The following is a 25,411-nucleotide window of genomic DNA, read 5'->3' as shown; positions in this document are numbered from 1 at the left end:
GCTGCAAGAATCATGTCGAGTCCCAGAATCCGCGCCTCTCATAGGTGCCCTGTAACAGTGCTTGGCGCTGATCCAAGTCATCAACCTGCCTTCACTGGTAATTGTTTTTCTGCATCTGCTCCTCGCCGCTCGGATATTGCAGACTGACCTGAACCCCCTATCTTCCCTCTATCCTCTGTCAGTACACGGCAACAGTTCGACCAGCCGGCCAAATGGAGACCAACAATGAGGCTCCTTTCAAATTCTATTATGTGCTGATAACGCTGTCTCATACAAGTGCACGGCATCTCCGTGTCCTTCACAGTGATCTCTCAACATCAGACGCTGTTCACGCCCCTTATATACCCTACACGCCCTGGTAACAACACGAAAACGTACAACACTATGCCAGCTGGTGACCGTTCTACCAACCACAGAGAATCGCAACTATAATCTTTTACAATCTCGGCGATGATGTGTACGCGTATGAAGTTGCACTGCATCCGATCATGTCTTCTGGGATCTCCACTAGTTTTTAGGCAATGTACACTCCTGGAAATGGAAAAAAGAACACATTGACACCGGTGTGTCAGACCCACCATACTTGCTCCGGACACTGCGAGAGGGCTGTACAAGCAATGATCACACGCACGGCACAGCGGACACACCAGGAACCGCGGTGTTGGCCGTCGAATGGCGCTAGCTGCGCAGCATTTGTGCACCGCCGCCGTCAGTGTCAGCCAGTTTGCCGTGGCATACGGAGCTCCATCGCAGTCTTTAACACTGGTAGCATGCCGCGACAGCGTGGACGTGAACCGCATGTGCAGTTGACGGACTTTGAGCGAGGGCGTATAGTGGGCATGCGGGAGGCCGGGTGGACGTACCGCCGAATTGCTCAACACGTGGGGCGTGAGGTCTCCACAGTACATCGATGTTGTCGCCAGTGGTTGGCGGAAGGTGCACGTGCCCGTCGACCTGGGACCGGACCGCAGCGACGCACGGATGCACGCCAAGACCGTAGGATCCTACGCAGTGCCGTAGGGGACCGCACCGCTACTTCCCAGAAAATTAGGGACACTGTTGCTCCTGGGGTATCGGCGAGGACCATTCGCAACCGTCTCCATGAAGCTGGGCTACGGTCCTGCACACCGTTAGGCCGTCTTCCGCTCACGCCCCAACATCGTGCAGCCCGCCTCCAGTGGTGTCGCGACAGGCGTGAATGGAGGGACGAATGGAGACGTGTCGTCTTCAGCGATGAGAGTCGCTTCTGCCTTGGTGCCAATGATGGTCGTATGCGTGTTTGGCGCCGTGCAGGTGAGCGCCACAATCAGGACTGCATACGACCGAGGCACACAGGGCCAACACCCGGCATCATGGTGTGGGGAGCGATCTCCTACACTGGCCGTACACCACTGGTGATCGTCGAGGGGACACTGAATAGTGCACGGTACATCCAAACCGTCATCGAACCCATCGTTCTACCATTCCTAGACCGGCAAGGGAACTTGCTGTTCCAACAGGACAATGCACGTCCGCATGTATCCCGTGCCACCCAACGTGCTCTAGAAGGTGTAAGTCAACTACCCTGGCCAGCAAGATCTCCGGATCTGTCCCCCATTGAGCATGTTTGGGACTGGATGAAGCGTCGTCTCACGCGGTCTGCACGTCCAGCACGAACGCTGGTCCAACTGAGGCGCCAGGTGGAAATGGCATGGCAAACCGTTCCACAGGACTACATCCAGCATCTCTACGATCGTCTCCATGGGAGAATAGCAGCCTGCATTGCTGCGAAAGGTGGATATACACTGTACTAGTGCCGACATTGTGCGTGCTCTGTTGCCTGTGTCTATGTGCCTGTGGTTCTGTCAGTGTGATCATGTGATGTATCTGACCCCAGGAATGTGTCAATAAAGTTCCCCCTTCCTGGGACAATGAATTCACGGTGTTCTTATTTCAATTTCCAGGAGTGTAGTTTACATCTAAGAAGCACGCGTCCAGAGAAGGGTTCCTTATGAAAACTTTGTGTACCAAAAGGGAACATTTCCAAGTGTCAACAAACGATCTTGATTAAACTTGGTGGCTGTGTAGAGGAGGCAAAACAATGCACTATGTTTTTTGTGCACAATTTCATTTTTGAAGGATAAAACACACATCGAAAGGTAATTTGGCATATTTGATTTGGAGGGAATATCTTCGAGATGATGACATATAGAAACGCTGCTCATACAAAAGTTTACATGTAATTAACGTTCATGAAAACTGTATAACCGAATTTTATAATAATTTGAAATTTTGCATATTGCACCACCACCATTAATCAATTCTGAAAAATGAAAACTTCAGTTAGAACATAATTAAAGAAGCCTTAACGCTACATACATCCCTGCGTAATAAAAATAGCCTCTGAAATACCATTTTTGGAAAATAAGCTCGACACAATGTGTTGTCAGTATTTTCAACATACCTATTTAAAATACCTAAACATCCATTATTAGTCTAGTTATTTATTTTACTTATATTTGCTTTACGCTTTAAATTGTTATTTTACATTTTACATTCATTTTCTTTTTTTGTTTTTTAGGTTACCATTTCACCTATGTGTGTTTTGTCACTTGAAAATAATAAGCAATTCGTTCTTATGGTACAGAATCGTTACACTAATGGTAATCTGTGAATAAATGCTGAAAACATAACGTTTTCTTACACCATGCACATAAAATGAACTAAATTTCTTCACATAATGTGCACGACAGAGAACACACTATAAATCAAAATTCAGCAGGGTTTCAAATTGTCACGGATGATCCTCTAAATATCCTGGTGAAAAGAACTGATAATGTTCTAGTGACTGCAGCTTAATTATACTGTTTCTCAAGTGAAGATTGACGTTAAAATCTTTCAATAGAACTAGATCTGAAGATCTTCTCATAAAGTTCTTTCAATATCGAAAACCATATACGTACCACATCTGTAGCTGTGCCGTCAAATTCTTTGGGATCACCAAATGAACAGGTTTCTTGTCCTCAGGTACCATGGTCTAATCGGTTTTTTCATGCTGACCATCCGCCTTTTCATTGCTTTAAAAGAAATTGGTGTTGAGTTTGTACCGAGAATTCGGGACTCTCCTTTAGAAGCCCCAAATGTCCTTGTGAGAGCATCGAAAACTGGCAAGCAAACGCTTGACAATGTCAAAAGATTTTTGAAAGATGTTTTCATCCCAGTGAGGGAGAAGTCTGTGTTATTGTTAAAAAATGGTTCAAATGGCTCTGAGCACTATGGGACTTAACATCTGCGGTCATCAGTCCCCTAGAACTTAGAACTAATCAAACCTAACTAACCTAAGGACATCACACACATCCATGCCCGAGGCAGGATTCGAACCTGCGACCAGGGCGGTCGCGCGCTTCCGGACTGAAGTGCCTAGAACCGCTCGGCCACACCGGCCGGCTGTTGTTGTTAGATTCTTAGAGCTGTCAGTGTGAAAGAAACGTATAGAGCATCGTACCTTAGGACTAGGAACTTGTTCATCCGGTGATCCCAAACAAGCCTGTAAAGAAATTGTGAAACAACCTGTATTAATCGCTTTCTTGCGCTCCGCATGTTCAGATCATAAGAGTTAATTACAATAGTTATAACAATCCTGATTCGTTCTCATGTGATTTATGAAACAATTTCATAATATAACTTTATATACGTATTTCGAGCTGTTCTCAACTTTTAACATATGAACATTCTGCGCCCTTTGTTTTTCTGCCAGTTACAGAATGACCCATCTGTTAGAGAAATGTGGTTAGAAGTATCTGCAGAGCACCATCTGTGTTTGTTAGTATTCTCGCGTGCTGTCTTCTGATAAGTTTCTGCTAATTTTTCAGTGTCTCTATGGATGTAGTTTACGTTATTTGACAATAAAATTTGTGGACGAATTTTACATTGCACGTAATATCAGTTTCAAACTGTGTATAATGTGACAGCAGATGAAAATGGTTTGCACAGTATCCATTAAGTTATCTTAAAAACCTTTAAAATCTTCCTAAAATTCATGAAAGTGTTTTTAAAATCTTTCTGTAATTCATAGAGTGGTTTTAATAGTCTTCTGAAATTCATAGAACTATTTTTACTATACATGCTTGTTTCGAAATTAAAATAAGTGGCTATGGGGCGTTTAAAGGTGTTCGTGTGTTCCACACCCTTTGACAATGTGCAACGCTACAGCAGTGTGTATTCCGTGCATGTGACGAAATTCGACAGCAGTATGGTGACAGGAGTTCATTTCAGATGGCTGGATGTGTTAGAATGTATGGTAACCACGTTATGCATGTCCTGTGGTGTCGACAATAAGATGGCTATCACAGGACGGTACTGCCCATATGTCACTAAGTACACCGCCAGGTAAAAAAAAAGTGAAGCACTCAGTAGAAGAGGAGGAAAGAAATTAAACTTCTTGGTTTGAGAGAGTATGTGATGTTATTTCATTGATTACAATATCGATTTAAATTTACAGAGAACTTGGCGGTATGAGCCCACTTACAATATGACGCTGCACCTCTTCTGCCCTAGATGCATTCACTGTTTTGGTTGGGCAGGATGTCATAAATCCGTTGTATCCTCTCCTAGCCAAACTGGCCCACAACTGTTGCAATTGGTCCTTGATATCCCGGATCCTGCACTTGGACGTAGTTCACGTCTGAATTGGTCCAACACGAGTTCTATCTGCGTCAGATCTGGGGATGTTGCTGGACACACAAGTACCTTAAGGGGGTAGGACGTCAAACGGGCCGACTTGGAGGAGGAGACTCACCACAGGACATTTCAATTTCCAGTGTCTATACTTTTACAAATAAATTCATAAAACTTTGTCAGCATGACCAGGAAGGATTCAGAATTCACACTCATAGCAGTGGAAGTTCTAAAACATAACGAAATATTTTTTTACGTGTGAAATTTCATCATTTTTTTCACTTACTAATGGCAGTATTTGTTGCTATAGGTACACTTTTCTTCATAAGTAAGAGAGATTCTTCGATGAATTTTGCACAGCATACAAACCATACTTAAAGGTGTACGTAACTCTAGAATTTTGCAAATCTATTAAAAACTGTAGTAAAAATTGAAGTAATTAACTATAAAATTTGTGTTTTTTCTAAACATGAAGTTTAAAATATACCAGTTCATTCGTTTTTTCATAAATTAAATAAATTCTAGAGTTTCATACACCTGTGAGTATGGTATGTATGCTGTGCAAAATTCACCGAAGAATCTCTCTAACTTATGAAGAAAAGTGTACCTATAGCAAGAAATGCTGCCATTAGTAAGTGAAAAAAATGATGAAACTTCACACGTAAAAAAATTATTTCGTTATGTTTTAGAACTTCCACTGCTATGAGTGTGAATTCTGATCCTTCCTGGTCATGCTGACAAAGTTTTATGAATTTACTTGTAAAAGTATAGACACTGGAAATTAAAAAGTCCTGAGATGCCTCTCCTGCTCCAAGTCGGCCCGTTTGACGTCCTACCCCCGTTAACGTCATGGAGACATTTCATAGAAGCACGTGTCCTGTGTTGACGAGCATTGTCCTGTTGAAAATTGGAACCACGATACTGTCACGTGAGAGGACGCATACTGTCTGTGTAATACCTTTGTGCTGTCAGAGCTTCTCAATCGCTACCAGTCCTAACCTGAAGTCACCCGATGACTCTCCGCACTGCTACACCAGGAGTGAAATCGCTGTGCCTCTCCAAAACAGGGAGAGTGGGACGTGTTCCCACGCCGACGTCATACTTGCCAATAAAGGCCGTCCGATATCGTGCCGAACCGCTATTCCTCGCTGTACACAACGCGACCGCCATTCATAGGTACTCCATATTTCCTGGTCACGACACTACTTCAAACATCTCCGATTCATTTATGTTAACGGCAGCCTACGTATGGGACGCTTATTCCGTAGTCCACTGCTGCTGTTCTCTGACCAATACTGCAGGATCACACGGATTACTACAGAGAGAAGAGGTACTGGCAGAAGTAAAGCTGTGAGGACGGGCCGTGAGTCGTGCTTGGATAGCTCAGTTGGTATAGCACTTGCCCGCCAAAGGCAAAGGTCCTGAGTTCGAGTCTCGGTCCGGCGCACAGTTTTAATCTGCCAGGAAGTTTCAGAGAGAACATTGCTTTTTCTCATATGGCAGGCGCAGATGTGAAGCGGTTATAATGTGCTTGGCACACAATGCGGGAATCCTGCCTTGTGGTGGTCAGACGGGGTCGACCGGAGCGTTGACGACTAGTATGCTTGCCCTGGCGCTCCATGTAGTCCAACATCGGGCCACTATCTCATCAGAATGCCGCACAAATCTAGATATTGCACCATTCGACCAGCTGGCCAAACGGACACCCACAATAAGGCTCTTTTCAACTTCTGTCAGGTGCTGATAACGCTATCTCACAAGCGTACGCAGCATTACTGTGTAGTGATCACTCAACATCTGAAGATGGTCACGCCCCTTATTGGAGGCTTATACAAAAAATTCCGGAACATTCGCAGTTTCACGCCAATGGTGTGTTGGAGCGAAATGCGGTTGGCATCCCTGCACTCGCCTGTGATTAATATGCAGCTTCCGGAGGTTTCACTGTTGCATGTCTGTTAGTTATTGTTCAGTGCTGTATTGAGTAGAGCGTTGTGTCGCGCATTTGCGAATTTCGAGATGGTAGAGTTAGAGCAGCCTGAAAATCTTTACAGAGGTGCAGGAAGCCTACGATGATGAGTGCTTAAGCCGTACTCGATGTTACGAATCGTTCACACAGTTTAAAAATGGCCGGACCCGCGTCCGGGACGCACTTCGACGTCTACCGACGACGCTCCTGTCAGGAATGTCAACAAAAGTTTGCGTGCCAATCGAAGACTGACTGTCCGAGAAATTGCAAAAAGATATAGTATCATGTGGTGATATCTTGACACAGCACCTCTGAATGCATCGTATTGCCACCAAGTTTGTTCCACAGCTCACGAGTCAAGACCAAAAAGACCTTCACCTCGCAGTCTGTGCGGAAGTTCTGGATAGCACAAATGAGAACGAGATGTTCCTTAAGAGAATCATAACTGGTGATGAGACGTTTTTTCCAAAGTTGAAAACCCCGATGAAAGGACGAAGATTTGCAATGATTAAAGAAAATTCCTAGACGGCGCTTCGCGCGATCCAGCAAGAGACGTACCAAGACTGCTTCCGGAAGTGGAAACGGCGTTGGGAGCAGTGTATCAATTGTGGAGGAGGGTACGAGGTCTGTCTAAAAAGTATCCGACGTTTGATTTTCCCGCACAAAATAGAGACGACAGCGCAGCGCCACTGTACACATTAAAGGAAGAGACCTTTATGCGCATGCGTGAATTTTGTCCCCGCCTGCCTGTTGGTCGCTGAGTGAGGTGCTACACATTGAGGAAAGATACTGCACCAAATTTTGTCAAAAGCTTGGTGATTCTCAAAGCGAAACAATTCGTAAGATTCAGCAGGTGTTTGGAGAAGATGCGATGGGTGTAACAAAAATTAAGGAGTGATTCAACCAATTCAAAAATGGCTGCACATCAGCAGAGAGTGACCAGCGTTCTGGCAGGCCCCAAACTGCTCGGAGTGCGGCTGTTGGTGAGAGGGTGCCAAATTTGATGATGGCAGATCGTCGTTTGACCGTGTGGGTGTCTGCCCAAGAGGTTGGAGTGAGTAAAGATTGTGCACGTGCAATTTTGCTTGATGATTTGAACATGCACCGAGTAGCTGTGAAATCCTGCCCAAGTCGTTGTCGCCGGAACAAAAAAAAAAACCGTTTTGACGTTGCACTGGACCTTCTGGACACCACCTGGGTTTCTCAACACTGTGATAACTGGAGATGAGTCATGGGCGTAGGGTACTACTCAGAAACAAAAAGACAGTCGTCGCAATGGAAGCATCCCGAGTCTCCAAGGCCAAAGAAAGTGTGGCAGGTGCGAAGCAAAATCAAGGTGATGCTGACTGTCTCCTTTGATGTCCGTGGAATTGTGCATCACGAATACGCACCAAAAGGACAAACAGTGACAGAGGAGTACTATGAAGATGTTCTCCGACGACTCCGTGACGCAGTTAGGCGCAAAAGACCAGACATGTGGACGGCGAAAAACTGGCAATTGCATCACGACAATGTCTGCGCACATCCATCCCACTTGATCCAAAATTTCTTGGCCAAACATGGAATTACAGCCGTTCGCCAAGCTCCCTACACTCCAGACGTGGCTCCTTGCGACTTCTGGTTGTTTCCAAAATTGAAGACGCCACTGAAAGGATCCTGTTTTGAGAGTAGAGAAAATGCGGAATACGACGACGAGGTTGAACACCATTCCAAAAGAAGACTGCCAGAGGTGTTTCCGGCAGTGGAAGGACCGGTGGGCTAAGTGTGTGCAAGCACAAGGGGCCTACTTTGAAGGGGATTAGGGTCCCACCCCCATCAGGTATTCTAAATATTTTTTCAGGCCAAAGGTCTGATACTTTTTAGACAGGCCTCGTATTTTGAAGACTATGGACAAGAAATAAAAGGTAAGTGTAAGAAATATTGTGGACAAAGTTTCGGAATTCTTTGAGCAGACCTTGTATATCCTACCAGGTCTGGTAACAATATTAAACACGAGAAACATTATTGTGCCGTTCTCCTGGTCACAGAAAATTGCAGCTCCAATCGTTCAAATATCTGCCGATAGTGTGTACACGTACAAAGTTACGTTGACATCCGACCAAGTCTTCTGGCTGTTTCACTTCCATCGCCAGGCGGTGTATTTCCATCCAGACATATGTCTACAGGACTTGTTTTAATAGTTTTGTCCAGTACTGTTTCGTGTAAGGATATGAGACTCATTCTTTTAAACACCCCATATGTTTACAGAATAGGATTTTCACTCTGCAGCGGAGTGTGCGCTGATATGAAACTTCATGGCAGATTAACACTGTGTGCCGGACCGAGACTAGAACTCGGGACCCTTGCCTTTCGCGGACCAGGTAGGAGACGGGGTACTAGCAGAAGTAAAGCTGTGAGGACGGGCCTTGAGTCGTGCTTGGGTAGCTCAGTTGGTAGAGCACTTGCCCGCGAAAGGCAAGGGTCCCGAGTTCGAGTGTCGGTCCGGCACACAGTTTTAATCTGCCGGGAAGTTTCACCCCATGTTGCTTAATTTATCTGACGCTGCTTGACGAGTAAGAAACGTAGTGCTAGGAATAGCCTAAGGCTTCATTACTTTGATGCAAATCTCAAGAAAAGAGAGAAGTTATTGATAAATAGAGTTACTCAATTATGTATCACTTTTATTCGTTAATTCTGAGGATTATTTCTAATTCTTTCAGGAAATCGTCCGACTGCTGATGAACGCTGAAGATGATGCCAGGAATGGCAAGCGCAAGGCAACGCCAGAGGAGAAGGATCTGCAGCAACAAGACGCTCGACCATCCTCCCACTCTGCTATGGTCTTAGCGTCAGCGAAGGCGAAAGAGGTGGCCCTCTAAACCGAACGGGCACAGCCAGGCGAGACGAGGAGTATCATGAAAACATGAAAACTGGACACTGACTGAAAACTTTTGAACATAACCTTGCCGGTGCTTGGATTTTGTTGCACGCACGACAAATTGTAACTACAGTCAGCTGTCGAATAACAATGTCAAAAATCAATTGCTGGCCGATATCTTGGAAGTTTGTAAGGAAAGGTGAACTCGCAGCGACGATGTATAAATGATTCATCATCCAAATATGCGAGAATGCGAGATTGTTATTAGCGTAAGTTCGTTGGGAAACAGTTACATTGGGGAATAAAAGACGGAACTACATGATATGGACCTCAGAGTTCTACTTCTTTTAAGAAAACTGCATCTTAAAACTATTGTAATATTGTTGTTGCTGTTGTTGTTGATGTGGTCTTCAGTCCTGAGACTGGTTTGATGCCGTTCTCCATTCTACTCTATCCTGTGCAAGCTTCTTCATCTCCCAGTACTTACTGCAACCTACATCCTTCTGAATCTGCTTAGTGTATTCATCTCTTGGTCTCCCTCTACGATTTTTACCCTCCAAGTTGCCCTCCAATGATACATTTGTGATCCCTTGATGCCTCAGAACATGTCCTACCAACCGGTCCCTTCTTCTTGTCAAGTTGTGCCACAAACTCTTCTTCTCCCCAATTCTATTCAATACCTCCTCATTAGTTATGTGATTTACCCATCTAATCTTCAGCATTCTTCTGTAGCACCACATTTCGAAAGCTTCTATTCTCTTCTTGTCCAAACTATTTATCGTCCGTGTTTCACTTCCATACATGGCTACACTCCATACAAATACTTTCAGAAACGACTTCCCGACACTTAAATCTATACTCGATGTTAACAAATTTCTCTTCTTCAGAAACGCTTTCCTTGCCATTGCCAGTCTAGATTTTATATCTTCTCTACTTCGACCATCATCAGTTATTTTGCTCCCCAAATAGCAAAACTCCTTTACTACTTAAATGTCTCATTTCCTAATCTAATTCCCTCAGCATCACCCTACTTAATTAGACTACATTCCATTATCCTCGTTTTGCTTTTGTTGATGTTCATCTTATAACCTCCTTTCAAGACACTGTCCATTCCGTTCAACTGCTCTTCCAAGTCCTTTGCTGTCTCTGACAGAATTACAATGTCACCGGCGAACGTCAAAGTTTTTATTTCTTCTCCATGGATTTTAATACCTACTCCGAATTTTTCTTTTGTTTCCATTACTGCTTGCTCAATATACAGATTGAATAACATCGGGGAGAGGCTACAACCCTGTCTCACTCCCTTCCCAACCGCTGCTTCCCTTTAATGTCCCTCGACTATTATATATTAATATAATATTGTAATATTAGTCCATGTAAATTAGATGCGCTGTCGAAGGAAAGTTTACGCGAATTGGCATTCAAGTTGTACAAGGTGTGTTCCATAAGTAATTCGACCAAATTCATAAAAAATCATTTATTGAATATATTCGTACAAATAATCAAAAATTTTCGAAATAGCACCCTCTTCTGGAGGCGGTGTTTCCAAGCCTGGAAGGCATCCTGGAATGCATTTTCCGGAATGTCCTTTAGAGCTGATGTAACATGCGCCTGGATGCTTTCAGTCGTGTCCCATTGTTTTCCTTTCATGACTCCGTTTAACCGAGGAGACAAGAAAACGTCAGCGGGAGCCAGGTCAGGACTGTAGGGAGGCTGGGGAACCAATGGGGTCTTGGTCCTCGCCAGGAAGTCGTTGACAATGAAGGCACTGTGACTCGGCGCGTTGTCGTGGTGAACTTTCCACGTGTCCTTGATGTCGCTTCGACAGCGCGAGAACTTCCTTTTCAGTCTTTTGAGCACTTCCAAGTACACAGCTGAGTTCACTGTAGTCCCGGTAGGTACGAATTCGTGGTGGACAATGCCTCTGACGTCAAAGAAGACAATGAGCATGGTTTTGATCCTGAACTTGCTTATGCGTGCATTCTTGGGACGGAGTGACGATACGGTGTGCCACTCTGAACTCTGCCTTTTTGTCTCAGGGTCGTACTCAAAAATCCACGACTCATGACTAGTGATAACTGAGTTTAAAAAATGAAGAACATTTTCACACATTTCTAACATTTCTCGGCACCGAAGCACTCACATGTGCTTGTGTTCGTCGGTCAACACTTTTGGGACGAGTTTGGCACACACCTTTCTCATGTTCAAATCTTCGGTCACAATACGGAAAACGGTTGTTTTTGACATGTTTAGAGTTTGTGAAGGCTCAGCCGTCTGTCAGAGTTCAAACAATCGAACACACGCGTCACATTTTCGTCGACTCGTGCGGTTGATGGCCGTCCACTGCGAGGTTCGTCGGTGATCTCCTCTCGGCCCTCCATTGACGACTTGTGCCACTGGAAAACTTGTGATTTGGACAAGCAATCAGTCCCAAAGGCATGATGAAGTAATGGAAACGTTTCGGTGGCGGACTTCCCAAAGTTTAGCGCAAAATTTGATAGCGTACCTTTGCTCTACAGAATGATCCATTGTGCCGTGTTACATAAACTCAAAACAGGGTTGACGGAAACGCACGTCCTGACTCTCCGGCAGCTCGCAGCCGAATGAGACAAAGAGCGTTTTGAAGCTAACACCTTCCCCTCCATTATGGAGCGCGCACTCTGTATCTTATTCGACAGTCTAAGCTCCTTTTACACGATCAACTTTCTTCTCTCAACTGTCTATCGGAGGCAAGTGACTCTTACTGCAGCAGCTCTGGCCTTTTATTTCTGCACTAAGTCTCGTCTGTTTTTAGTGGTCGTTTTTGTTTACACGTCAGCACCAGAATTGTGTGTGTTGAGAGAGCTGTTAGCGGTGCAGTTTGGGACCTAAACAGTAAAAATGAGGTTATGAAGGACTACCCCTTTTATGAAAAAATTGGAATATAGAAACAGAAATTAGGAATAAGCAACGACAATAGAGTTTATAAACGACCAAAACAGAGTGCATAGTAGATGTTCTTTCCAAAGGTCGTGTGGTAAATTCTCGATACTCCTTAGAACTGCAAGAATAGGGAAAATGTCGTCCAAATATTTAAAAACATACACATTTAGTTGCTCGAGAAAATATATACTTGCAAACACATCAAACAATATGTAGAACGCGTAAAAGAACCTTTTTACTTTATCCTATGTATCTTGTTTTCGTGCTAAGTACCAAATAACATAGAAAATTATTTTTATCGTCAAATAAATCTGACTTTTTAATTGTTGAAATAATTTTCATCATAACACGTTTCTCTATTTGCGTCTCTTGTTAATGCGTAGTGTAGTTTTTTCTGTGAAACGTAAATAATTTTTGCTTTCAGATATTTAGTTCTCTTGTAGGAGATAACTAGACCACTGGTAGGAAATGTGTCACGACAACAAAGAGCAAGAAGGCAGGAAAGCACAAAATCTGTTTCTGTAATAGGAGTGAAGCGTGCCAGAATTGGTTAACTTCTAGTAGACGCCGCTATAGATCCACTTTTCGTGCTCATGTTCAGTGTGCAGCATACTCGGAAATTAGGATTCCACACTCGGCACAGTCTATACATCACTGACGTCATAGATACACTCGCAACGTGGTTGGCTGCTGATTTACACGCATGAACGAAAGTCTCACGCACTACGAGCAGTCGACATTTACCAGAAAGTCGCTCGTGTAAAACAGGATTGATGGCTGTTTTCGAGTGTTGCTGTTACGTTCATTCATATTTCCCGCAGAAAACATAACTGTTGTTTCCGACAGAACTAGTAGGAACATGTGAACCTACTTGAAAAACTATGTCGTACCTTTAACGTTTTAGCAAGTTAAGTCTCAGTTTGACTCTTTCACGAAGCGCAGTGACAAGAACAACAGCAATTTTTTCCAATTCAAAGCAACTCAGACCAGTTCCTCAGGTCCATCTGAAGCATGCTGTAATAATGGTTCTTTGTCTCCTCCGAGTAGGTGTGTCTCGTCTTCTTTGCTCCTTCATTTAAACATATATCCCTCTTTCTTATTTGCCTTTTGAAATAATTGAATAAATAATTGCAGAAGTTTTCTGCACTTTCGTTGTTGTACATTTTCGTCACAAACGTTACTTGTAAAGCCAAATAACATATTACATATTCTGTGGACGTTGGAGTCCTATAGCTACGTAATTGCCCATATACCAGACGAAATTATAGTGAGCATGGGCATCCACTGATATTCGTCAGATGGGGATGGAGTAGGGGACGGGGACGTCAAGACTCTGAAATATTCATGTTTTATGTAACTACGTTAGTGACGTTGTAGATGTGTCATGCCACAAGAACTTAATTTTACAAGAGTCACAGAAAATGTACTGTATACCAGCGATTTGTTGGTTATTCACTCACTATTTTTCAGCTAAATTTTTTTCCTGCTTAAAAGACAAGAATAATTTCACAATTATCTTCAAACTAAATGTAACTGATTATGGGTGTGATACATTGTCAAGTTGATGAACCGAAATTATACACATCATTATTTGATTAAACCTGCTATGTATCCAGCAAAATGACAAAAAACGTAGGAAATAAAACATTAAAATATTCACAAAAATATTCTTATTCTTACATCTGTAACATAAGGTTGATAGCGAAAGCAAAATGTGCAATATGAAAGAATTGTCTCGGGTTCAACAAAAATATGATTACCTAATATTCCCAAAAAGCTAAAATTCAGATTACTTTAAAAAAAAAAAAAGTTTATTCGATTTCGCTGTCGTCTGTATCTCTGCTGACAAATATCACACCTGTTTATGTTAATGGATATCAGATATATTGCATTGTTTCATGTCTTCTATTTTTTTAACTTTGACTTGTGTAAATGAAATTCAACAAATATGTATTGGAAGCTACATCTTTGTGTTTCTTGTGTACGTTTACCCAGGCCCAGAATTAGACTGCACAAATGTGAGAAACCTGCTAAAACGACAGTCATATGGCAGACGGAACTGACTAATAATAGTATAGGGTTGAACGAAGACAGTGTTCAACCCTGTAGTTTTATTCACACAGTGCATCCAAACTAGTAAATTATGGAATTCTGAACTTTATATCAGCGTGCTGAGAGGTGTCACTCTACCACGACGTCTAGTTCAATAAGGAGCAAACTCTTATTAGAGATGAGATCTTTTCGATCTTGACAAAAGTTGCACGCCACATTTCTCCCAATGATAGCTTAAAAAAATGGCGTGTCCTTACATTGACTCATACACTTGTCCTCGAAGAAGTATATTCGGTATGAAAAAGAAAAATAATAAAGTGCATAATAAAGTAATGTATTTTATTTATATTAATCAGTAGATTACTAAAAGCTCGTTCAACTCTGACTGTAATTGCAGGAACTGTAAAAGAAAATAATAGAGCCTATTTTGTGGTGGGCAAAAACATTGTATGTCTGTCAATAATATCAGTGATTGGTAGATTTGTTGGTATTGTGCCTTTACCACCCAGAAATCATATTACATTGTTGCTTCAGGTAAGAAATTATTAATATAATAAATATTTTGGTATTTATAATAAGGATGAAATGTAAATGAACTAAAAGTTGTTACATGTATCTGAATATCGGTATTACAAAGAAAAAATTAAAAAATATGTATCTGGAGCGATGATAATTGATAGAGTTTGCTTCTTAACTTGTAATAGTATTGAAAAATACACTTGTATTTCATCAGCAATATTTTCAGCAGCTATAAGTATATCTTGAAATATTGAAACTTAATTTTCTCTGTGCTGCTCCAGAATATTTATAATAATTTTAGTATATGGGTATGCATTTTTACTATGCCCAGTTCAAGTGCCTGCGAAGTCAGACATATTGATTCTAGCAACAGAAGCAATTGCTTTGGAGTAAGTGCAAGTATTGTACAACTGATAAGCCGTCTGTTTTGATGAGAAATTCTCTAGTTGGTTCACAACTTTTGTAAAATTATCTGCAATCTGTTCAGTACTTTTATGTTTTTGTGTCCATCGAATTCCACACAGCAAAGAAATATTCGATGCTATAGCTCTTTTGGTCAAAAATCCTTGAAACAACTTATTTATAACTTTTTTTCTACTACATTCCGGAAATCTGTTAAACCACTTAAGTAAGGCACAACCAATTGAGGTGGTGAGAAGAACGTTGTGCAAACATTATTTTTGGGTACCGAAGACAAATTTTTGATGGAAAGCCTTCCTTCTTTTCCTGTCATAATGGAGCCGCCATCACTGGAGCCCAGAAGTAATATTAGTAAGAAAAAGAGCAACCGTCATACCCTTGTCAGCTGAATTTCCAGATTCGTTTTATACGAAGTTCATTTCACACTACACATGCTAAACCGTTACGGATCCGTGATCAGCAGACTACACCTGCCAGGTTATTGTTAATGATATTTTGAGAGAGAATCGACTAAAAACCTGAGGGAATTGCACATGAGGCCAGAAAGTCCGTCCCTCAGTTTCCAGAATCATAACTGTAAAGTTAAATGTTGCTGCTAGGTGGGTTCCACAAGATCCGAGTGAAGAGCGGAAAGCAGGTCGCGAAATAATCGCGGAAGAATTGCTTAAACGTCGTTGAACAGGAGAAAAATTTCTGGAAAGAACTGTTACATTTGATGAAACATGGATATGATTGTTTATGTTGCTTTGTGGAAATTTTTAATGAAATGTCCTTTTACATTAGAAAATATGGATTACTGCTATCATTTCATGGACATTTTACCTTATTGCAAGGGCTGCGGTTTGTATTCCGCCAGTAGTCGCGCAACGGCCTGCGCGAGAATTAGCCGTGGCTCACTCAACACAGCCATAGAAGGGGATGGCAGGGCAGCGCAGCGAAGAAAATACTTAGCTACGAAGTGTGTGCGCATACTGGGAAGCAGTTCCCACTATCGCGCCCACCCGGAAAGAGCAAAAGGTCTGCGACCGCCCGTCAGCTGCATGGCGCTCATGCAGTGAACTTTGTTTTGGACACTGAGCGGCCAAGGCGGGAGCAGGCACTGTGCTGATCTGCTCTGCCCTGTGGCTCAATTTGCACTGTTGCATTTACAAACATGAGTCACAAAACCCTGATTTGTGCTACCCTTCCCCGACATTCGTCGTCAGCGCTCCACTATGCACCTGGTCTATAGCGGTTGGATGGAAACGCACACCAAAATCAGTTATACTGATGTTGAGGTTCGAGGTCGATCATCGAAATCAAGCATTCCGGTGGTTTGGGGACTCAATCCTGTAGGGAACAGAAAACAACCTTATCATACAATTAGCTTACTTACCAGAAATGTTAATGTCTGTCCATATTATTTGTACTGTATGTCTAACATAAATATCGTCTTTACTTCTGCCAGTACCTCGTCTCCTACATTCCAAACTTTACAGAAGGTCTCCTGCGAACCTTGCAGAACTAGCACTCCTGAAAGAGGAGAGCTAGTTCTGCAAGGTTGGCAGGAGAGCTTCTGTAAAGATTGGCAGGTAGGAGACGAGGTACCGGCAGAAGTAAAGCTGGGGGGGGGGGGGGGGGGGCGTGAGTCGTGCTTGGGTAGCTCAGTTGGTAGAGCACTTGCCCACGAAAGGCAAAGGTCCCAAGTTCCAGTCTCGGCCCGGCACACAGTTTTAATCTGCCAGGAAGTTTCATATCAACGCACGCTCCACTGCAGAGTGAAAATCTTATTCTGGATAAATATCATCCTTTAGAACACGAAGGTTTACAGTTACATCTTAGATGAAATGTAGAATCAAATACAGTAGAACCCCTCTAATCCGACCTTGGATGGTCCGTCACTCCGGTTAGTCCGACCATGCTGAGGCTCGCGAGCCTGTGCCGACTTGTCACTGACTGAACACCTGTCGGGCCATTGTTGCGGTGTCTATCGCTGTGCATATTGTTATACTGTACGTTATTGTGCAGTTTTATCCTTTGTTGGGATTAAAAAACGTCATTGTTTGCTTTATTCCGTGTTCTCTACAGTTGTTATTACCGTAGATTCATTGTGTGTACAGTTGTCTGTTTTTCAACATGTCTGCATTCAAACGTAAACGCGTAACTCTTTCACTAAATGAAAAATTAGCAGTGCTACAAAAACTGGACGAAGGAGTATCGCTCCAAAAAATTGCGAAGGAACTGAATGTAGGTGTTACGACAATTAAGGATTGGAGGAAGAATCGGAAAGACATTGAATCCTACACAGTTACGATTGATGGTGAAACCACTCTGAAGAATCGCAAAACATTAAAAAAAAAAACCAAACTTGAACTGCTTGATAACGCATTGTGGATGTGGTTTTGTCAAGAAAGAAGGAAAGGAACTCCAATATCCGGGCCAATCCTCAAAAGAAAAAACGAAGTTTTGCACAAAAAAACTGGAAGCCGAAAGTAAATTTGCTGCCACTGAAGGCTGGATTGATCGATGGAAAACTCGTCATGGTGTCCGATTTGTTTCTATTTCCGGTGAAAACTATCTGCCAATGCCGCAGCTGCTAAGGAGTTTTCTGTTAAGTTTCAAGAAATTGTAGAAGGAAATGAACTGTTACCCTGCCAAGTGTATAACAACGACGAGACAGGGCTGAACTTTAAAATGTTGCCAACAAAAACGCTCGCAGCTTCAAATGAATACGTTGTTGGAACGAAACTTATAACAGATAGAATAACAGTCATTCCTTGTAGCAACGCAGATGGTTCCCGCAAGCTCCCCTTGTTCGACATTGGCAAATCTAAGAAGCCAAAGGCATTCAAAAATATAAACTTATCTTCCTTGCCGGTTTATTACCGCAATCAAAAATCTGCTTGGATGGACTGCAACCTTTTTAAATCCTGGTTTTTCGACGAGTTTGGGCCATCGGTCGAAAAAGACTTGAAGCAAAAAAATCTGCCTGTTCGTGCTCTACTGCTGTTGGATAACGCACCATCACATCCATCTGAGGAAGATTTGGTGAAAGGGGACATAAAAGCTCTCTTTCTGCCTCCTAATGTGACCTTACTCATCCAACCAATGGATCAAGGCGTTATCGAATGGTTAAAAAGGCGATATCGCAGAAAGGATATCAGCTCAATCTTGGAAAAATCTGAAGGAGGTCATAACTTATTTGAGACAATGAAATCCCTGAACATCAAAGATGATATCTACACAATCGCTGCAGCATGAGATGAACTGAAACCTGACACATTGCGGAAATCGTGGCGTAAGCGTTGGCCACAAGTTATGACTGAAAATGAGTATACCGAAGATGAGCAAAACAACGACGCAATGGAAATCGTTAAAGATCTACAAACTCTGTAGCCGAACGTTCCTGCCAATGAAGTTGACGACTGGATCAACGAATGTGACAAAGACTGTGACACTTTTGAAGAGCAGCTCAATGACGACCAGATTGTTTCCGCTGTTACCCAGGGAAACTGTGAATGAGGACTCGGAAGGCGAAGACGAACCCCCCACCCGGATTTCACACAACGATGATGCAAAAAACGCTTTTGACATCGCCCTTCAATACATCCAGTAGAATCCAACTTCAACTCCAATGTACGTTTTGTGGATAAAAAATGGAGGGACACTACAGCTAAATCTAGAATAACATCTGCTAAACAAAAATATACAACTTTTTTCCAAGTAATTTGTTTTCGTTTTTACCGTAAAAACAATGCATACAGTATAATCATTTCTTAGTTTATACATGCAGTAGTTTATTTCTTTGTAAAAAATTTCTTTTTTATATACAGTGCTATAAACATTTTTTTAGTTTACAGTATATATCGTTTATACGTTATTAAGTACAGTACAGTACTGTAATTTGTTTGTCGTTTTTCCTTTTAAAAGCAATACATATTATAGTGTGTGTAGACGTTTTTTAGTTAATATATTGTTTAACACTGTGTAAAAAACATCTTTTTATATTACTGTAGACGTCTTTTAATTCTTAAAACGTTTAATTTGTTGTACTAAATGTCTTTTTATATTTTTTGCAATAAATATTAGATTTTTCGGATAATCCGACCTTTTTTTCGTTCCGACCATGGTCCCGGTCCCGAAGGTGACGGATTAGAGGGGTTCTGCTGTAGATCAGCTTTTAACTTCAAAAACAGGCACACTTGATGTCTGTCGGTTACAGCGTCATCTCCCACCAATGAATGGTTTGAGTGAGCTGCACGTATTTTTTGGCGTTGAATCGAAATACACGATAAAAATGAGATGTTCCCATTCGAAAATACCAAGTCGACCCCTCCCACGTATGAGTGGTGGTTAGGATGTAGCACAGACATCTAGACCATTTTTCGTTTGATACGTCGTTTTCGAGATATTGTCTCAATTTGAAACAAACACCGTGTAGATTACACTTTGAAACACTAAAACTTGAAAGCTTTTTACTTTTATTTTGTATGGAATGAAGCGGCGAGTGAAAATTTGTACCAAGGCCAAGAATCGAATCCGGGTGTCGTGTTTACCAGGCAGGTGCGTTAGCCACTAAACCACTTTGGCACAGCGGTTCATACGAAGTGCATTCAAGTTCTAAGGCCTCCGATTTTTTTCTCCGGACTGGAAAGAGATAGAAACATGCGCATTGTTTTAAAATGAGGCCGCGTTCATTGTCAATACGTCCCAGAGATGGCAGCATCGTACGGCAGATGGAATTTTACCGCCAGCGCCGAGACTGAGAACTGTTTTAAATACTTAAAATGGCGACGTTTTCCTTACTTGAACAGAGTGCAATCATTCATTTTCTGAATTTTCGTTGTGTGAAACCAATTGAAATTCATAGACAGTTGAAGGAGACATGTGGTGATGGAGTTATGGATGTGTCGAAAGTGCGTTCGTGGGTGTGACAGTTTAATGAAGGCAGAACATCGTGTGACAACAAACTGAAACAACCTTGGGCTTGCACAAGCCGGTCTGACGTCATGATGGAGAAAGTGGAGAGAATTGTTTTGGGTGATCGCTGAATGTCTGTTGAAAAGATCACCTCCAGAGTTGGCATTTCTGTGGGTTCTGTGCACACAATCCTGCATGACGACCTGAAAGTGCGAAAAGTGTCATCCAGGTGGGTGCCACGAATGCTGACGGACGACCACATGGCTGCCCGTGTCGCATGTTGCCAAGCAATGTTGACGCGCAACGACAGCATGAATGGGACTTTCTTTTCGTCGGTTGTGACAATGGATGAGACATGGATGCCATTTTTCAATCCAGAAACAAAGCGCCAGTCAGCTCAATGGAAGCACACAGATTCACCGCCACCAAAAAAATTTCGGGTAACCGCCAGTGCTGAAAAAATGATGGTGTCCATGTTCTGGGACAGCGAGGGCGTAATCCTTACCCATTGCGTTCCAAAGGGCACTACGGTAACAGGTGCATCCTACGAAAATGTTTTGAAGAACAAATTCCTTCCTGCACTGCAACAAAAACGTCCGGGAAGGGCTGCGCATGTGCTATTTCACCAAGACAACGCACCCGCACATCGAGCTAACGTTACGCAACAGTTTCTTCGTGATAACAACTTTGAAGTGATTCCTCATGCTCCCTACTCACCTGACCTGGCTCCTAGTGACTTTTGGCTTTTTCCAACAATGAAAGACACTCTCTGTGGCCGCACATTCACCAGATGTGCTGCTATTGCCTCAGCGATTTTCCAGTGGTCAAAACAGACTCCTAAAGAAGCCTTCGCCGCTGCCATGGAATCATGGCGTCAGCGTTGTGAAAAATGTGTACGTCTGCAGGGCGATTACGTCGAGAAGTTTCATTGATTTCGGGTGAGTAGCTAATTAGAAAAAAAATCGGAGGCCTTAGAACTTGAATGCACCTCGTACAACTGCACGGATTACGCTGGCAAGGCTCCCTCCCCGACCCAAATTCTCACTGCCTCCCCAGTCTACTTTAAATTCCCCCTTACAGACGCAGAGAACTGCCGAGGCTGCATATGTTCTGGAGACCCGAGTTCGATTCCACTGATATAAATTTTCACTCGCCACTTCAGTCTATATAAATAAAACCATATTTGTATGAGACCTGCAAAGTCTATGACATTGTGATACTGCACCTGGATTTCAGGCTGGATCCCCCATTTACGTTCGATGCTGAGGTGCTATTCCAGAACATGGAGAGCCTCGGCAGTTCTGTCCGTGTGTAAGAGGAAATTTAGACTGGGACGGCAGCAAGAATCTGGGTTAGGGAGGGAGGCGTGCCAGGGCCACTCGTGCAGTTGTGTGAACCGATCCGCCAAGGTGGCCTAGTGACTAACACAACTGCATAATAAGCAGGACGCCTGTGTTCGATTCCTGGCCTTGGTACAAATTGTCACTCGCCACTCCAGTCTGTATATATAAAATTATATCTGTATGAGACCAGTAAAGTCTCTGAAATTGTATCACTTCATTTTACTTTTTTACCTTGCTTACTGTCACTTTGTTATCTCGTATGGTGTTACACTTAGGACCGCTCGGTGCATGCACCAAGAATATTCGTTGCCCACAAAATGGGGGTCAGGCAGATCAGCGGTGTCAGCTCGTGAACTTCCCATTGGTCGTTATTCAGAAGTCTCTGAATTCTAACTCTGCCACTTCTGTATAAATATTCCTTCATGAGATTTGTGTCGACAATAATGACTCATTCAGGATAAACAGCAATATCCATTCTGTAAACACCAAACGGAAAACGATGTGCAGCTGGATAGCACTTCCTGAAACATTGCTCAAAAGGGTTCAAATGGTTCTAAGCGCTATGGGACTTAACATCTGAGGTCATCAGTCCCCTAGACTTAGAACTACTTAAAGCTAACGAACCTAAGGACATCATGCACATCCATGCCCGAGGCATGATTCGAACCTGCGACCGTAGTAACCGCGTGGTTCCGGACTGAAGCGCCTAGAACCGCTCGACCACAGCGGCCGGCTGAAACATTGTACAAAAGGTGTGAACTATTTCGCAGTTTTATTTTCATTAAGTTTCCAGCAGAAAAAAATGAGTGATAAATTTCAAGCATTCACATCCAATTTGAAGTGTTTCCTTGTGGCGCACTCCTACACTGTATAAGAGTCCCCGCAACTTTTTTCCTTAATGTGTTATTTATTCGTATACTCCCTTACAATTTTTTTCGTATTTTGTTTTGTTCCTTCATTCTTTTTCATTAATTTTTAGTCAGCATTCTGTAAACTACGAACTGATTTGTTGCATGACAAAGTAGCTTTGGCTCGCATGGTCCTGTGGAGCCTCATAAATAAAAAATAAATACATAGAAACTCGAATCAACAAGGCAGAATGCTCACATATAAGAACTTAAAATCAGTTCGTCATCTCATTCACGATAGCATACTCGAAAATAAGACAACAAATGCATATGAAGTTCGTAGTGTTTTTCGCTGCTACTTATAAGTCATGGAGTGTCGATAATTTTTCGTCTTATTCACAGCTAAGTGTTTCTGTAGAAGACCAACAGAAACAAAATCGTTTTCGGGTGGTGTTCAGTCAAACGAAACTTCAAAGGGTATCATTGTCGCTTTCGACTATTTGAACAGTAAACGGCAGATAGATCTCAGATCAAAGGCCAAAAATAAAATTAATAAAAAATAGTTATCATCGAGGCTACGCTTCATCTCAGTTACCACAGTCCAACAGTCGCGACATTCCGTCACGTTTACTCCCAGCGATAGCAGCGCAGCAAGCGACACTTCTAGAAGCGATATCGAATGAGTGCTAACATGTATCGATTTTCAACATAATTCTTAACAATAGAGAATGTATCTAGTGCCATAAAAATCGACAATAATTAAAAATTTACTCTACATTTGTGATTATTTAGTGTCCTAAGGACCCTCGGAGATACGAAACGGTGCATTACAGGAAGTTTATTTACGATTCTCTTCTGACGTACGGAAATTTACTGAGTAATGTCGTTTTCCTTTAATGACAAAAAAGTGCTAATAAACAGAAGGCCTGCCCTTTCGCAGAAAGACGTCGTACATCTTCCCTACAAAGTGGAGTTTATTTCGCTACACTCTGAGCCATATCAGTGAATGTGGAACATAGGAAACCTACATGGAATGCAATACCTGCATTATTTAACGTAATAGATAAGCCACCACACCTGTAGCTTACGGAAAAACCACACAGATGTGATAATAAATTGTCAAAAGCAATTAAACTCTTTCCCAACACAGAAGAAACCAATTCCACACTTGTTGCTAAATCTGAGCCACAAATGGCAAGAATCATCAACACATTCACTTTTGAAGCAAAACTAATTACATTTACAAAAATATTAGTGTATTAGGAAGTCGACTGAAGTGTAAAAATAGGCGAATCATAAACCACAATAAAAAATGTTGAGTGTCAAGGAAAGTGCCTACAATAATAACAAACAGAAATATGTGCTTGTCCTGCACGAAATTATTCTCTTGATTTCAGCACAGTAAAGTGCAAACATGCACGTTTCAGAAAATATTTCATCACGAATAAGTTGTAGCTTTCGTCATTGAATAAGTGTGATTCGGTTGTTTTTACATTTGTTTCGTTATAATTCATATCGCTTGATAATTTACTGACGCATATAATGCAAAAATATATCGATTATATCGCCAATCAAGTAGAAAATAATTAAAAAACTAACATTATGCTTACGACGCATATGACTGCTTTCTCACTGCTTGGAGCGCTCGTTTCGCTCCAGCAATCAGCTGGTAGCAACTTTCGCACCAGAGTGTGTCGTAATTGTGTGTATCATTATGTATTAGACTGTGCAGTTAACTCTAGGGAAAGATCACTGTTTTCTGCTGTTTGATGCAGAGATACTGCGTCGTTAGTATAACAAGAGACTGTGAACAGAATTTGTCACAACTGCTGTTCATCACCGTTTTGCGTAGTGTAAGGTTCTTTCTACATGTTAGACATGGAGGACGACACCATGGAGGCTAGCAGCACACATGAGTTTAACTTAAGGTAAGCAAACCACAGGATAACATAACATGTTCTGCTAAAGAGAAACACAAGTTCCAAAAGCAACCACTTGAGCAGAAGGAAATGTAGCTTACGAAGCTTATGGGACAAATTCAGTAACGATGAAGCATATCACTGATCCGACTGTCGTCGCGTATCCACGGGTTTCATTCTAATATACCAGGATGTAATGTCGCTGGTAATTACTTCGTTAATTTTGGCCATATTGATGACTGAGACAATCCTGTCCGATTGAGTACTTTTAATAGTAGATTCACCTCAGTTTACTGTTCACTTGGAATATACTTGTTAACCAAAAACTGCAAAAACTTTAATATCGATGAGAATGCCCTGTGACGCCCTGAACGCATGACCAAACATTTGAACTGTTCAATTTATAATCTCTGCAAATCATTTGGTGACAAGCCTGCCCAGTATACTGTTACGGTGGAATTAATAATCAGGATCGACATGTTTTCACCTAAACATCAACAGGAAACATTCTGCACTCCTACAATAAAGGTTAGATTTTATGTTTGTGGGAGTGACAAGTCGATAGTCGACAGGACATGGAAACATTCTCTTTGGCATTGAGGTTCTTTGGAGGAAGCGGTTAGTGTTCGTTTCCCACGTTAGTGTATGTATGTATTGTGTTTGTGAGGTAGAATAAAAGTGATTATTCCCAGTATAAAATCCACGCAGGCGTTTTCCTTTATGTAGTGAAATTACCCCTACGTACAGAGAATGTTTCCGTGTCCTGCCGACTATCGACTTGTCACTCCCACATATTTATAAATGAATCAATTAACAGTGAAATATACAGTAGCTCTTTCAGACTATTACACCAGCCAGAGCACATTGTAATACAAATTTTTTTAGAGATACTCTATTACTACTTTTCCTGTCGTTTATCAACACGTAAATTGCTTTATTTCTTTTCTCTCTAGTTTTGTTCACGGGTATGATTCCTCCTAAGGATTTTTCAGCCTACTTTTTATATAGGG

General features: G+C 42.1%; 2 protein-coding genes across 2 annotated transcripts in view; both read left to right on the top strand.

The window, feature by feature from the left end:
• The window catches only part of LOC124788513 (fibronectin type 3 and ankyrin repeat domains protein 1-like), a 158,122-nt gene extending 148,642 nt beyond the window's left edge, over positions 1 to 9,480 (top strand). The window contains exon 8 of the mRNA XM_047255782.1: positions 9,322 to 9,480. Coding sequence (XP_047111738.1) covers positions 9,322 to 9,480 — 159 coding nt within the window. The remainder of the gene's footprint in view (positions 1 to 9,321) is intronic.
• A 14,808-nt stretch (positions 9,481 to 24,288) lies between these two features.
• Positions 24,289 to 25,411, top strand: part of LOC124789889 — a 105,987-nt gene continuing 104,864 nt past the window's right edge. The window contains exon 1 of the mRNA XM_047257411.1: positions 24,289 to 24,410. Within this exon, the coding sequence (XP_047113367.1) occupies positions 24,352 to 24,410 (59 nt within the window). The 5' untranslated portion in view covers positions 24,289 to 24,351. The remainder of the gene's footprint in view (positions 24,411 to 25,411) is intronic.

The sequence above is a fragment of the Schistocerca piceifrons genome, chromosome 3 (assembly GCF_021461385.2).
Source record: "Schistocerca piceifrons isolate TAMUIC-IGC-003096 chromosome 3, iqSchPice1.1, whole genome shotgun sequence".
NCBI lineage: Eukaryota > Metazoa > Arthropoda > Insecta > Orthoptera > Acrididae > Schistocerca > Schistocerca piceifrons.
This window is presented reverse-complemented; position numbering and strand designations above follow the sequence as displayed.